General features: G+C 50.4%; 1 protein-coding gene across 2 annotated transcripts in view; it reads right to left on the bottom strand.

Annotated features, from left to right (window-relative positions):
* LOC105497309 (NLR family pyrin domain containing 2) overlaps positions 1 to 12,012 on the bottom strand; it is a 32,750-nt gene extending 20,738 nt beyond the window's left edge. Inside the window, exons 1-3 of one of the 2 annotated variants that reach the window (XM_071087862.1) lie at positions 11,901 to 12,012; positions 5,900 to 6,198; positions 2,029 to 2,073 (exon numbers count right to left, since the gene is read on the bottom strand). In XM_071087862.1, coding sequence (XP_070943963.1) covers positions 2,029 to 2,073; positions 5,900 to 6,179 — 325 coding nt within the window. In that variant the 5' untranslated portion in view covers positions 6,180 to 6,198; positions 11,901 to 12,012. The remainder of the gene's footprint in view (positions 1 to 2,028; positions 2,074 to 5,899; positions 6,199 to 11,900) is intronic. The other variant, XM_071087861.1, reaches the window with a different exon arrangement.
* Positions 12,013 to 12,261: the final 249 nt, after the last annotated feature.

The following is a 12,261-nucleotide window of genomic DNA, read 5'->3' as shown; positions in this document are numbered from 1 at the left end:
GATCACTTGAGCTCAGGAGTTCGAGACCAGCCTGGCCAACATGGTGAAACCCTGTCTCTACTGGAAATACGAAAATTAGCCAGGCGTGGTGGTAGGCACCTGTAATCCCAGCTACTAGGGAGACTGAGGCAGGAGAAATCTCTTGAATCTGGGAGGCGGAGGCTGCCGTGAGATTGTACCACTGTACTCTAGCCTGGGTGACAGAGCAAGACTGTCTCAAAAAAGGTCTTCATGAGGCTGGGCACAGTGGCTCACACCTATAATCCCAGCACTTTGGGAGGCTGAGGCAGGTGGATCACGAGGTCAGGAGTTCGAGACCAGCCTGACGAACATGGTGAAATTAGCTGGGTGTGGTGGCGGGTGCCTGTAATCCCAGCTACTCTGGAGGCTGCGGCAAGAGAATCGCTTGAACCTGGGAGGCGGAGGTCAGGTTACAGTGAGCCAAGATCATGCCACTGCATTCCATCCTGGGCAAAAGAGTAAGACTTTGTCAAAAAAATAAAAATAAAAATAATAATAATAATAAAATAAAAAGTCTTCATGGCCAGGTGTGGTGAATCATGTCTGTAACCCCAGCACTCTGGGAGGCCAAGGTGGGAGGATCACTTGAGACCAGGAGTTTGACACCGTATCTGGCAACACAGTGAAACTGTCCCCACCAAAACTACAAATATTAGTCAGGTGTGGCAGGGCACACCTGTAGTTCCAGCTACTCAGGAGTCTGAGGTAAAAGGATCTCTGGAGCCTGGAAGGTTGAGGCTGCAATGAGCTATGATTGTGCCACCGCAATCAAGCCAGGGCAACAGAGCAAGAACCCATCTCAAAAAAAAAAAAAAAAAAAATCTTCAGGATATAAATAGCTGGTAAGGGCCAGGTGTCATGGCTCACACCTGTACCCCAGCACTTTGGGAGGATAAGGTGGGAGGACTGATTAAGTTTAGTAATTCGAGACCAGCCTGGGCAACATAGCAAGACCCTGTCTCTACAAAAAGTGAAAAAATTAGCCAGGTGGGGTGGCAAGTGCCTGTGGTCCCAGCTACTCAGGAGGCTGAGGCAGGAGGATTGCCTAAGCCTGGGTGGTCAGGGCTGCAGTGAGCCATGATTGCACCACTGCACTCCAGCCTAAGTGACAGAGTGAAGTCCCGTTTCAAAAAAAAAAAAAAAAGCCAGGTGTGGTAACTCACTCACACCTACAATTCCAGCACTTTGGGAGGCTGAGGTGGGCAGATCACTTGAGGTCAGGAGTTCAAGACCAGCCCGGCCAACATAGTGAAACCCCATCTCTATACATCTCTATAAAAACCACAAAAATCTAGCCAGGCCTGGTGGTGGGTGCCTGTAATCCCAGCTACTCCAGAGGCTGAGGCAGGAGAATTGCTTGAAGCCGGGAGGCGGAGGTTGCAGTCAGCTGAGATTGTGCCACTGCACTCCAGCCTAGGCGACAGAGCAAGGCTCCATCTCAAAAAAGAAGTCTCGCCGGGCGCAGTGGCTCAAGCCTGTAATCCCAGCACTTTGGGAGGCCGAGGCGGGCGGATCACAAGGTCAGGAGATCGAGACCACAGTGAAACCCCGTCTCTACTAAAAATACAAAAACTTAGCCGGGCGCGGTGGCGGGCGCCTGTAGTCCCAGCTACTCAGGAGGCTGAGGCAGGAGAATGGCGTGAACCCAGGAGGCGGAGCTTGCAGTGAGCCGAGATCGCGCCACCGCACTCCAGCCTGGGCGACAGCGTGAGACTCCGTCTCAAAAAAAAAAAAAAAAAAAAAGTAGTCTCTAGCTTATCCACTTTCAAAGGCCAAGCTTACCCTACCCCACTTTGTATGTATTTATAGATTTCCAACAAATGCTATCGTGTTTCAGCTTCCCAGGGCTTACTGCTACCCACCTGTGTGACCGGCTCCGTCCTGGGAGCAGGGATGAGAAGTCCGGCATTTCTTTACATTCTTAGTAGTCAGCAGCCTCTTCTTAAAACAAAGCCCCAAGTCCCCAAATCTCACATGAAGAATAAAAGTCATAAATGAGTAACTTACCTAATGATAAAGGCTTGTTTTTATTAAATGATTTCAAAGCTGCTTCTGAAAAAGGAAAACGGGGGGGGGGGAGATTTGCATTTTAATATAAACTCAAGATTTTATCACCTTCATAAAAGACAACACTTAGAACTGGATCACTTGGTCTTTTATATCCTCCCAGTTCAAAATGCTTGCATCTTTTTTTTTTTTTTTTGAGATAGTCTCACTCTGTCGCCCAGGCTGGAGTGGCAAGATCTTGGCTCACTGCAACCTCCGTCTCCCAGGTTCAAGTGATTCTGCTGCCTCAGCCTCCTGAGTAGCTGGGACTACAGGCACGCACCACCATGCCTGGCTAAGTTTTATATTTTTAGTACAGATGGGGTTTCACCATTTTGGCCAGGCTGGTCTCAAACTCCTGACATCATGATCCGTCTACCTTGGCCTCCCAAAATGCTGGGATTACAGGCATGAGCCACCGCTCCCGGCCGCTTGTATCTTTTAGCCAGCATCCTTAGATCTGCAGATAGGATCAACGCACTCAAGCCTTAGCACAATCTTCTTTGTAGTTTTAGCCTTTTTCCAGAAGATTGGCTTAGTCTGCCCACCGTAGTCACTCTGCTTCCTGGTGTAACACTGCCTCCCCTGGGCACACCAAAATCCTTGCCCTGTGTCACTCTGTGGGGATGGTGCTTGCCACACCTCTTACAGAAAGTCCGGTGGGTTTTAGGAACATTCACCATGTTTGTGTGAGCGCGATCGGCACAGAAAGAAACTCTGCATCTTTTTCAGAGCCCAGACCCTCGTAAGTTTACAACTCTCTGGGTTTCCTCCTTCTATTTTCAAACTTGTAACATCTGGAGGCCTGCTAGAGGTAAAAACCGTTGGCTGGGCATGGTTGCTCACGCCTGTAATCCCAACACTGGGAGGCCGAGGTGGGCAGATCGAGGTGGGCAGATCACCTGAGATCGGGAGTTTGAGATCAGTCTGGCCCACATGGTGAAGCCCCACCTCTACTAAAATACAAAAATTAGCGAGCACGGTGGTAGGCGCCTGTAATCCCAGCTGCTTGGGAGGCTGAGGCAGGAGAACCACTCCTTCCCGGGAGGCGGAGGTTGCAGTGAGCCGAGACCGTGACATTCTACTCTAGCCTGGGTGACAAGAGTGAAACTTAGTCTCAAAAAAAAAAAAAAAAAGGAAAACAGGGGCCGGGCCCAGTGGCCCGGTTACAAGCCTGTAATCCCAGCACTTTGGGAGGCCAAGACGGGTGGATCACAAGGTCAGGAGATCGAGACCATCCTGGCTAACACGGTGAAACCCCGTCTCTACTAAAAAATACAAAAAACTAGCCGGGCGAGGTGGCGGGCGCCTGTAATCCCAGCTACTCGGAGGCTGAGGCAGGAGAAGGGTGTAAACCCGGGAGGCGGAGCTTGCAGTGAGCTGATATCTCCACACTGCCCTCCAGCCTGGGCGACAGAGCGGAGACTCCATCTCAGAAAAAAAAAAAAAAAAAAAAAAAAATCCTCACCCATCCATTAAAGATAGGAAATATTATGCTAAGAAGTGATCTCCAACTGAAATAAAACTGGCAATTTTTACAGAAGACAGGATTTCCTTAAGGTTGAAGAGTATTCCATTGTGTAATTAATACCAATTTTTTTTTTTTTTGAGAGGGAGTCTTGCTCCGTCACCCAGGCTGGAGTGAAATGGTACAATCTCAGCTCACTGCAACCTCCAACTCCCTGGTTCCAGCGATCCTCTTGCCTCAGCCTCCCAAGTAGCTGGGACTACAGGCGCCCACCACCATGCCTGGCTAATTTTTTTGTATTTTTAGTAGAGACAGGGTTTCCCCACGTTGGCCAGGCTGCTCTCAAACTCCTGGCCTCAAGTGATCCACCCGCCTTGGTCTCCTAAAGTGATGGGATTACAGGCGTGAGCCACCGTGCCCAGCCTACCATGTTTCCTTTTTAAGGCTTGGGGTCCCAATAATCTCGTAACCCAGGCAGTAGGCAGTGTACCCAACGGGCACCACATTTTCCATTTATCCAGTGATGGTCACTTAGACTGACTCTGTATCTTGGTAACTGTAAATAAAGCTGCACTGGCCAGGCACTGTGGCTCATGTTTCTGATCCCAGGACTTTGGGAAGCCAAGTCAGGAGGATCAGCTGAGCCCACAGGAGTTTCAGACCAGCCTCGGCAACATGGTGAAACCCTGTCTCTACAAAAAAATACAAAGATCAGCGAGGTGTGGTGGGAAGCTATAGTGGCAGGATTGCTCGAGTCTGGGAGGTCGAGGCTGCAATGAGCTATGATTGCCCCACTGTACTCCAGCCTGAGCCACAAAGCGAGACCCTGTTTCAAAAAACAGTATAGCCAGGTGGCGGCTCACGCCTGTAATTCCAACACATTGGGAGACTGAGGCGGTTTGATCACGCAATCAGGAGTTCAAGAGCAGCCTGTCCAACATAGTGAAATCCCGTCTCTATTAAAATACAAAATTTAGCCAGGCACAGTGGCAGGTGCCTGTATAATCCCAGCTACTCAGGAGGCTGATGCAGGAGAATCGCTTGAACCCGGGGGACGGATGAACTGAGATTGCGCCACTGCACTCCATCCTGCACGACAGAGTGAGACTCATCTCAAACAAACAAAAAGTGTAAAATAAAGTTGTGGGGTAGAAAGTAGAGTTGTTAGGCCGGGCGCGGTGGCTCAAGCCTGTAATCCCAGCACTTTGGGAGGCCGAGACGGGTGGATCACGAGGTCAGGAGATCGAGACCATCCTGGCTAACACAGTGAAACCCCGTCTCTACTAAAAATACAAAAACTTAGCCGGGCGAGGTGGCAGGTGCCTGTAGTCCCAGCTACTCGGGAGGCTGAGGCAGGAGAATGGCGGGAACCCGGGAGGCGGAGCTTGCAGTGAGCTGAGATCTGGCCACTGCACTCCAGCCTGGGTGACAGAGCGAGACTCCGTCTCAAAAAAAAAAAAAAAAAAAAAGAAAGTAGAGTTGTTTTAAATGCACTAGCTGCCTGGGTGCAGTGGCTCACGCCTGTAATCTCAACATTTTGGGAGGCCAAAGTAGGCAGATCACGAGGTCAGGACAGAGACTATCCTGGCTAACATGGTGAAACCCCATCTGTATTTAAAACACAAAATCAGCCAGGCATGGTGGGACGTGCTTGTAATTCTGGCTACTCGGGAGGCTGAGGCAGGAGAATCACTTGAACCCAGGAGGCGGAGGCTGCAGTGAGCCGAGATCATGCCACTGCACCCCAGCCTGGGTGACAGAGCGAGATCCTCTCTCAAGAGAGAAATAACCACAGTTCATGTGCATTTTATTGTAATTTTTAATTGTCTTTGCCCCCATTATTTTTGATCTGGGATTGGTTAAATCCACAGATATGTCAGGCCAACGGTACGATCCCTGAAAGGGATAGAAACAGGTCGAAAATAAGGACCAGGACAGACACCAGAGTTGATGAAGATCTAGCACCTGTATTCAGAACAAGCAGTCCCTCTCTAAGCCTCAATGCCATTTCTTTTTTGAGACCGAGTTTTGCCCCTTGCCCAGGCTGGAGTGCAATGGCGTGATCTCGGCTCACTGCAACCTCCACCTCCTGGGTTCAAGGGATTCTCCTGCCTCAGCCTCCCGAGTAGCTGGGATTACAGGTGTCTGCCACCACGCTTGGCTAATTTTTATATTTTTAGTAGAGATGCGGTTTCATCATGTTGGTCAGGCTGGTTTCAAACTCCTGACCTCAGGTGATCCACCCAAGTTGGCCTCCCAAAGTGCTGGGATGACAGGCGTGAGCCAGTGCGCCTGGCCTTCTGAACGTCCTGGAGAGGTCGCCTGCTTCCTCCTAGGACACAGTGCGGACCGATTTCTGCTCACCTCTGAGTTCGTCCTTTGCTCTCTCAGACAGATCCACTCGATGCATCTTTTCAAAGACCTGGATGGTCGCCAACTCCGTCCAGTAGCTGTGACAGTGGCTGATGAGGATTTCCGCCAGTTGCTTCCCATCCGCCTCGTCTACCTCCTTCTGGGGGATCTTCTGGACCTCATTTCCCAGGGAGACTGTCCTGAGCAGAGACTTGAACTTGCTCAGCTCATCCTGGCTGAGCTGCTCCAGGAGAGCCTGCAGGTTGAAGTTCACCTGGGTCGAAGACACCATCTTGTCCCACGTGAGAGTTCTGAGGAGAATTAAGGGAGGAATGGAGAGGGATGGTGATCAGCACTCCTGTCTCAGTGCCAGTCCCCTCGGTGCCATGAACAAGGGAACTCTCACATTACCCTGCTTCTTCAAGAACAAACTCCCAGCCTGGGCAACACAGTGAGACCCCCATCTCCACAAAAAATAAGTTAGCAGTGGGTGGTGGTGCATGCCTGTAGTCCCAGCAACTCAGGAGGCCGAGGTGGGAGGATCGCTTGAGCCTAGGAGATTGAAACTGCAGTGAGGCTTGATGGTGCCACTGCACTCCCATCTGGGCAACAGAGTGAAACCTCATCTCGTTTTACTTTTATTTACTTATTTTTGAGATAGTTTCACTCTGCTGCCCAGGCTGGAGTACAGTGGTATGATCTCAGCTCATTGCAACCTCCGCCTCCCAGGTTCAAACAATTCTCCTGCCTCAGTCTTCCGAGTAGCTGGGATTATGGGCACCCACCACACTCAGCTACTTTATTTTTTTATTTTTTTTGAGACGGAGTGTCACTGTCACCCTGGCTGGAGTGCACTGCTACAATCTCAGCTCGCTGCAACCTCCACCTCCCGGATTCAAGCAATTCTCCTGCCTCAGCCACCCGTGCAGCTGGGATTACAGGTGTTCACCACTATGCCCAGCTAATTTTTGTATTTTTAGTAGAGATGGGGTTTCACCAAGTTGGCCAGGCTGGTCTCGAACTCCTGACCTCCTGATTCGCCCACCTCGATGCCCAGCTAGTTATTTTCATTGCAAAATAACCAGCTACTGTTAGGGTTTTCCCTGAGGGACTGCTCAGGCTCTAAAAGTTAGCCTATGAAGTAAAAACACTCTCTCATTACAACAAAGTAGTAACACAACAATGAAAGGACAAGCATAGATCGGATGAGGAAGTGGAAAGCTATGTGGATCACCCAGGAGATAAGACACTTCATGAAAACTGGGGTGAATGTTAAAATGCAAACACACAGCCAGGCACGGTGGCTCACGCCTGTAATCCCAGCACTTTGGGAGCTGAGGCAGGTGGATCATGAGGTCAGGAGATCAAGACCATCCTGGCTAAAACAGTGAAACCCCGTCTCTACTAAAAATACAAAAAATTAGCCGAGTGTGGTGGTGGGCACCTGTAGTCCCAGCTACCCGGGAGGCGGAGCTTGCAGTGAGCTGAGATGGCGCCACTGCACTCCAGCCTGGGCGACAGAGTGAGACTTCATCTCAAAAAAAAAAAAAAAAAAAAAAGAAAACGCACACACATGGACCTCTCAGGAGTGATCCAGGACTTCGCTTCGCCCTCTGGTCTTGCAGTGGCAAAGACAATGGTTTGTCAAGCATTTGAGGAGCAGTGGCCTCAGGCTAGGGCGGGGCGGCGAAGCTGGGGCAGAGAGGCCTCAGCAATTCACTGTGCTGGTGTGCTAGGGTTTGCTTTTTTGAGACAGAGTTCAAAAAACTCCCCAGGCTCGAGTATAATAGTGCAATCTCGGTTCTCTGTAACCTCCGCGTCCCAGGTTCAAGCCTCAGCCTCTGGAGTAGCTAGGATTGCAGGTATCGGCCACCACGCTAGGCTAATTTCTGTAATTTTAGTAGAGATGGGGTTTTGCCATGTTGGCCAGGCTGGTCTCGAACTCCTGACCTCAAGAGATCTGAACCACCTCAGCCCTGCAAGGTGTTGGGATCACAGGCATGAGCCACCGCATCTGGCCAACACTGTTTATTATCTAACCACTCTTTTTGGCTCTGGCCACTCCCCAGGTGGGTTGGATTCACACAGAATAAATGGAAAACAAAGAGCTAGTGAATGGAGGTTACTTAAATGGAAGTAAAATGGCAAGTTTAATTAAAACAGGCTTGAGGCTGGGCCTGGTGGCTCATGCCTGTAATCCCAGCACTTTGGGAGGCTGAGGTGGGTAGATTGCCAGAGGTCAGGAGCTCGAGACTGTCAGGCCTCTGAGTCCAAGCGGAGCCATCACATCCCCTGTGACTTGCACATATATACGCCCACCTGGATGGCCTGAAGTAACTGAACAATCACTAAAGTGAAAATGCTCTGTCCCTGCCTTAACTGATGACATTCCACAACAAAAGAAGTGCAAATAGCCAGTCCTTGCCTTAACCGATGACATTCCACCACAAAAGAAGTTAAAATGGCCGGTCCTTGCCTTAAATGATGACATTACCTCGTGAAATTCCTTCTCCTGGCTCATCCTGGCTCAAAAATCTCCCCCACTGAGCACCTTGTGACCCCCACTCCTGCCCGCCAGAGAACCCGCCTTTGACTAATTTTCCTTTACCCACCCAAATCCTATAAAACGGCCCCACCCCTATCTCCCTTCACTGACAGACTCTTTTCGGACTCAGCCCGCCTGCACCCAGGTGATTAAAAAGCTTTATTGCTCACACAAAGCCTGTCTGGTGGTCTCTTCACATGGACGCGCATGACAGAGACCAGCCTGGCCAATATTAGTCGGGCGTGGTGACACATGCCTGTAGTCCTGGCTACTTGGGAGGCTGAGGCAGGAGAATCGCTAGAACCCGGGAGTGGGAGGCTGAGGGTGTGGTGAGCCATTGAACTCCAGCCTGGGGCAACAAGAGTGAAACTGTCTCAAAAAAAAAAAAAAAAAAAAAAGGCTTGAAGATGAGTTAGAGGTGGAGCCTGGTCTCAGGACACAGGTGTGTGGCTTTTACTTTACTGAAGCTGGCTGGGGGCCGTGGCTCACACCTGTAACCCCAGCACTTTGGGAAGCCAAGGCGGGAGGATTGCTTGGAGTTTCAGACCAGCCTGGCCAACATGGCAAAACTCTGTCTCTACAAAAAAAGCAAACAAACAAACAAAAAAGCGCTGGGCATAGTGGCATGCACCTGTAGTCCCAGCTACTCAGGACACTGAGGTGGGAGGATCACCTGAGCTAGGGAAGTTAAGGCTGCAGTGAGCTGTGATCGCACCACTGCACTCTAGCCTGGTAAAACAAAAACACAACACTGGGGGTGGTGGCTGACGCTTGTAATCCCCGCACTTTGGGAAGCTGGGGTGGCTCACACCTGTAATACCAGCACTTAGGGAGGCCGAAGCGGGAGGATCACCTGAGGTCTGGAGCTTGAGACCAGCCTGGCCAACATAGTGAAACCCTCTATCGACTAAAAATACGAAAACTAGCTGGACATGGTGACAGGCGGCTGTAGGCCCAGGTACTTAGGAGGTACGAGAATTGCTTGAACCTGGGAGGTGGAGGTTGCAGTGAGCTGAGGTAGCGCCATTGCGCTCCAGCCTGGGAAACAGAGCTACTTTGTCTCAACAACAACAAAATTATATATATATAGCAGTAGCAACAAAACCTTTACAGAAAGGGTGTAACACCTCTCTATATGTGAATAACCTGAGAATGACAACTAGCATAGGTATTTGCATAAGACTCAGGTCCAGAAGCTGGAATAGAATGAGGATAAGAGGCTCCACCACCTCAATGAATAAAAGACAATACCTTCTGTTAAGAGGACTCATTAGACACAACCTCAGCACCGCCCAGGACTCCACACACAGCAACCACAGCATCTGACCTGTTCCATTTTTGTTTTTTGAGCTCTATTCTAAATCCCCCAAGAGAACAGAAATAAAAGCACACAAACTTATCCTCTTATGAACCAATGTAAACTAGAGACACTCTAGATCTAAGCCTCTGTTACTCTTTCCCAAGTCAGAACCACTGCATTTTTTTTTTTTTTTGAGAGTTTCTCTCTTGCTGCCCAGGCTGGAGTGCAGTGGCACGACCTCGGATCCCCGCAACCTCCGCCTCCCGGGTTCAAGGGATTCTCCTGCCTCAGCCTGAGGAAAGAGAGACCCTCTCATATTGTTTTATACTCAATATTTGTTTCAAGAAAAAAAACCAGGAGGTAAAACCAAAGACAGGCAGCCCGGCACCAAGCCCAGAACCAGGCCTGGGTCTGCCTGGCCTAAACCCAGTGAGTAGTTAAAAATCAACTCATGACTTAGAAACCGATGTTCCGGACGTTGTAGAGAAGAACATTGTGATACTCCCTGCCCTGTTGTTTCTGACTACCAGTGCATGAAACCCCCGTCCCGTATCCCCTAGATTGCTTAATCACAACCCTTTCATATGAAATCTTTAGTGTTGTGAGCCCTTAAAAGGGACAGAAATTGTGCACTTGGAGAGCTCGGATTTTAAGGCAGTAGCTGGCCGATGCTCCCAGCTGAGTAAATCCCTTCCTGCTACAACTTGGTGTCTGAGAGGTTTGGTCTGTGGCTGGTCCTGCTATAAGCCCCCCAAGTAGCTGGGATTACAGGCATGCTCCACCATGCCCACCTCATTTTATACTTTTAGTGGAGACGGGGTTTCTACATGTTGGTCATCACCTCAGGTGATCTGCCCGCCTTGCCCTCCCAAAGCACTGGTATTACAGGTGTGAGCCACTGAGACCGGCAGAACCACTGAACTTCTAACAGAAGATTTAGGCCTGGGACGGTGGCTCTTGCCTGTAATTCCAGCACTTTGGGAGTCTGAGGCAGTAAGATCTCTGGAGCCCGGGAGTTAGAGACCAGCTTGGGCAACATACTAACACCCTACATCTAGTGAGTCTCTACAAATAGTGATAATATTATTTAGCCATAACAGATGTGGTGGCACCCTCCCACGGTCCCAGCTACTTCAGAGGCTCAGGTGCGAGGATTGCTTGCGCCCAAGAGGTCAAGGCCTCAGTGAGCTGAGATCCTGCCACAATGCTCCAGCCTGGGAAACAGAGTAAGACCCTCAAAAAAGAAAACAAACAAAAAACGAAAAAAGACAACTCCAGGTTCCAGCAAGAAAAGCTATTCAATGTTTTCCAAGCATGGTGGCTCACGCCTGTAGTCCCAGCTATTCAGGAGGTTAAGGCATGAAAAAATCGCTTGGGCCGGGCGCGGTGGCTCACGCCTGTAATCCCAGCACTTTGGGAGGCCGAGACGGGCGGATCACGAGGTCAGGAGATCGAGACCATCCTGGCTAACACGGTGAAACCCCGTCTCTACTAAAAAATACAAAAAACTAGCCGGGCGAGGTGGCGGACGCCTGTAGTCCCAGCTACTCGGGAGGCTGAGGCAGAAGAATGGCGTGAACCCGGGAGGCGGAGCTTGCAGTGAGCTGAGATCCGGTCACTGCACTCCAGCCTGGGCGGCAGAGCGAGACTCCGTCTCAAAAAGAAAAAAAAAATCGCTTGAACCTGGGAAGTGTTCAAGCTTGAACCTGATTGCACCACTGCGCTCCAGTCTGGCCGACAGGGCAAGACCGTCTCCCCGCCAAGAAAAAAAAAAAAAAAAAAAAAAAAGAAGACCGGGCGCGGTGGCTCACGCCTGAAATCCCAGCACTTTGGGAGGTCGAGGCGGGTGGCTCACAAGGTCAGGAGATCGAGACTATCCTGGCTAACACGGTGAAACCCAGTCTCTACCAAAAAATGCAAAAAATTAGCCGGGCGTGGTGGCGGCGCCTGTAGTCCCAGCTACTCGGGAGGCTGAGGCAGGAGAATGGCGGGAACCCGGGAGGCGGAGCTTGCAGTGAGCCGAGATCTCCCCACTACACCCCAGCCTGGGCGACACAGCAAGACTCTGTCTGAATTTAAAAAAAAAAAAAAAAAGAGGAGACATTTTACCAACTGTGGAATGGAGAAATAAAGAAATGAAGTTGCAGAGTTGCCGGAGAGATACTCACCTCGTAACACCTGGCACCACTCCCCGGCGGCACTGAGGGATGGAGCCTGAGAAAGCGCTAATAAAAAGGCTCCTCTCGGCCGCAGCCCTGTGATTGGCCCTCGGGGCGTAAACCCTGCTGAGCACTTCCTGTATCCGCCGGAATTACTGAAAGGTCGGGGGGCGGGGGTCAATGCCTGACCTGAGCTTCCGGTTCTGCACCTGTGGTTTTCAATCTAGGCTGCCTGTTAAACTTACCCATCTGGGGCCTCATTTCAAAGCACGAACGCCCAGAGATGCTGGTTGATGAGTTAAACTGCGGCTGCCCAGACCCTGGAGTTCTTTAAAGAATCCCAGATAATTGTGATTGCCGCTGAGGATCA

Source organism: Macaca nemestrina, chromosome 20, assembly GCF_043159975.1.
Source record: "Macaca nemestrina isolate mMacNem1 chromosome 20, mMacNem.hap1, whole genome shotgun sequence".
Classification (NCBI taxonomy): Eukaryota; Metazoa; Chordata; class Mammalia; order Primates; family Cercopithecidae; genus Macaca; species Macaca nemestrina.
The sequence above is the reverse complement of the archived record's forward strand: the minus strand, read 5'-3'. Positions and strand labels throughout refer to the sequence as shown.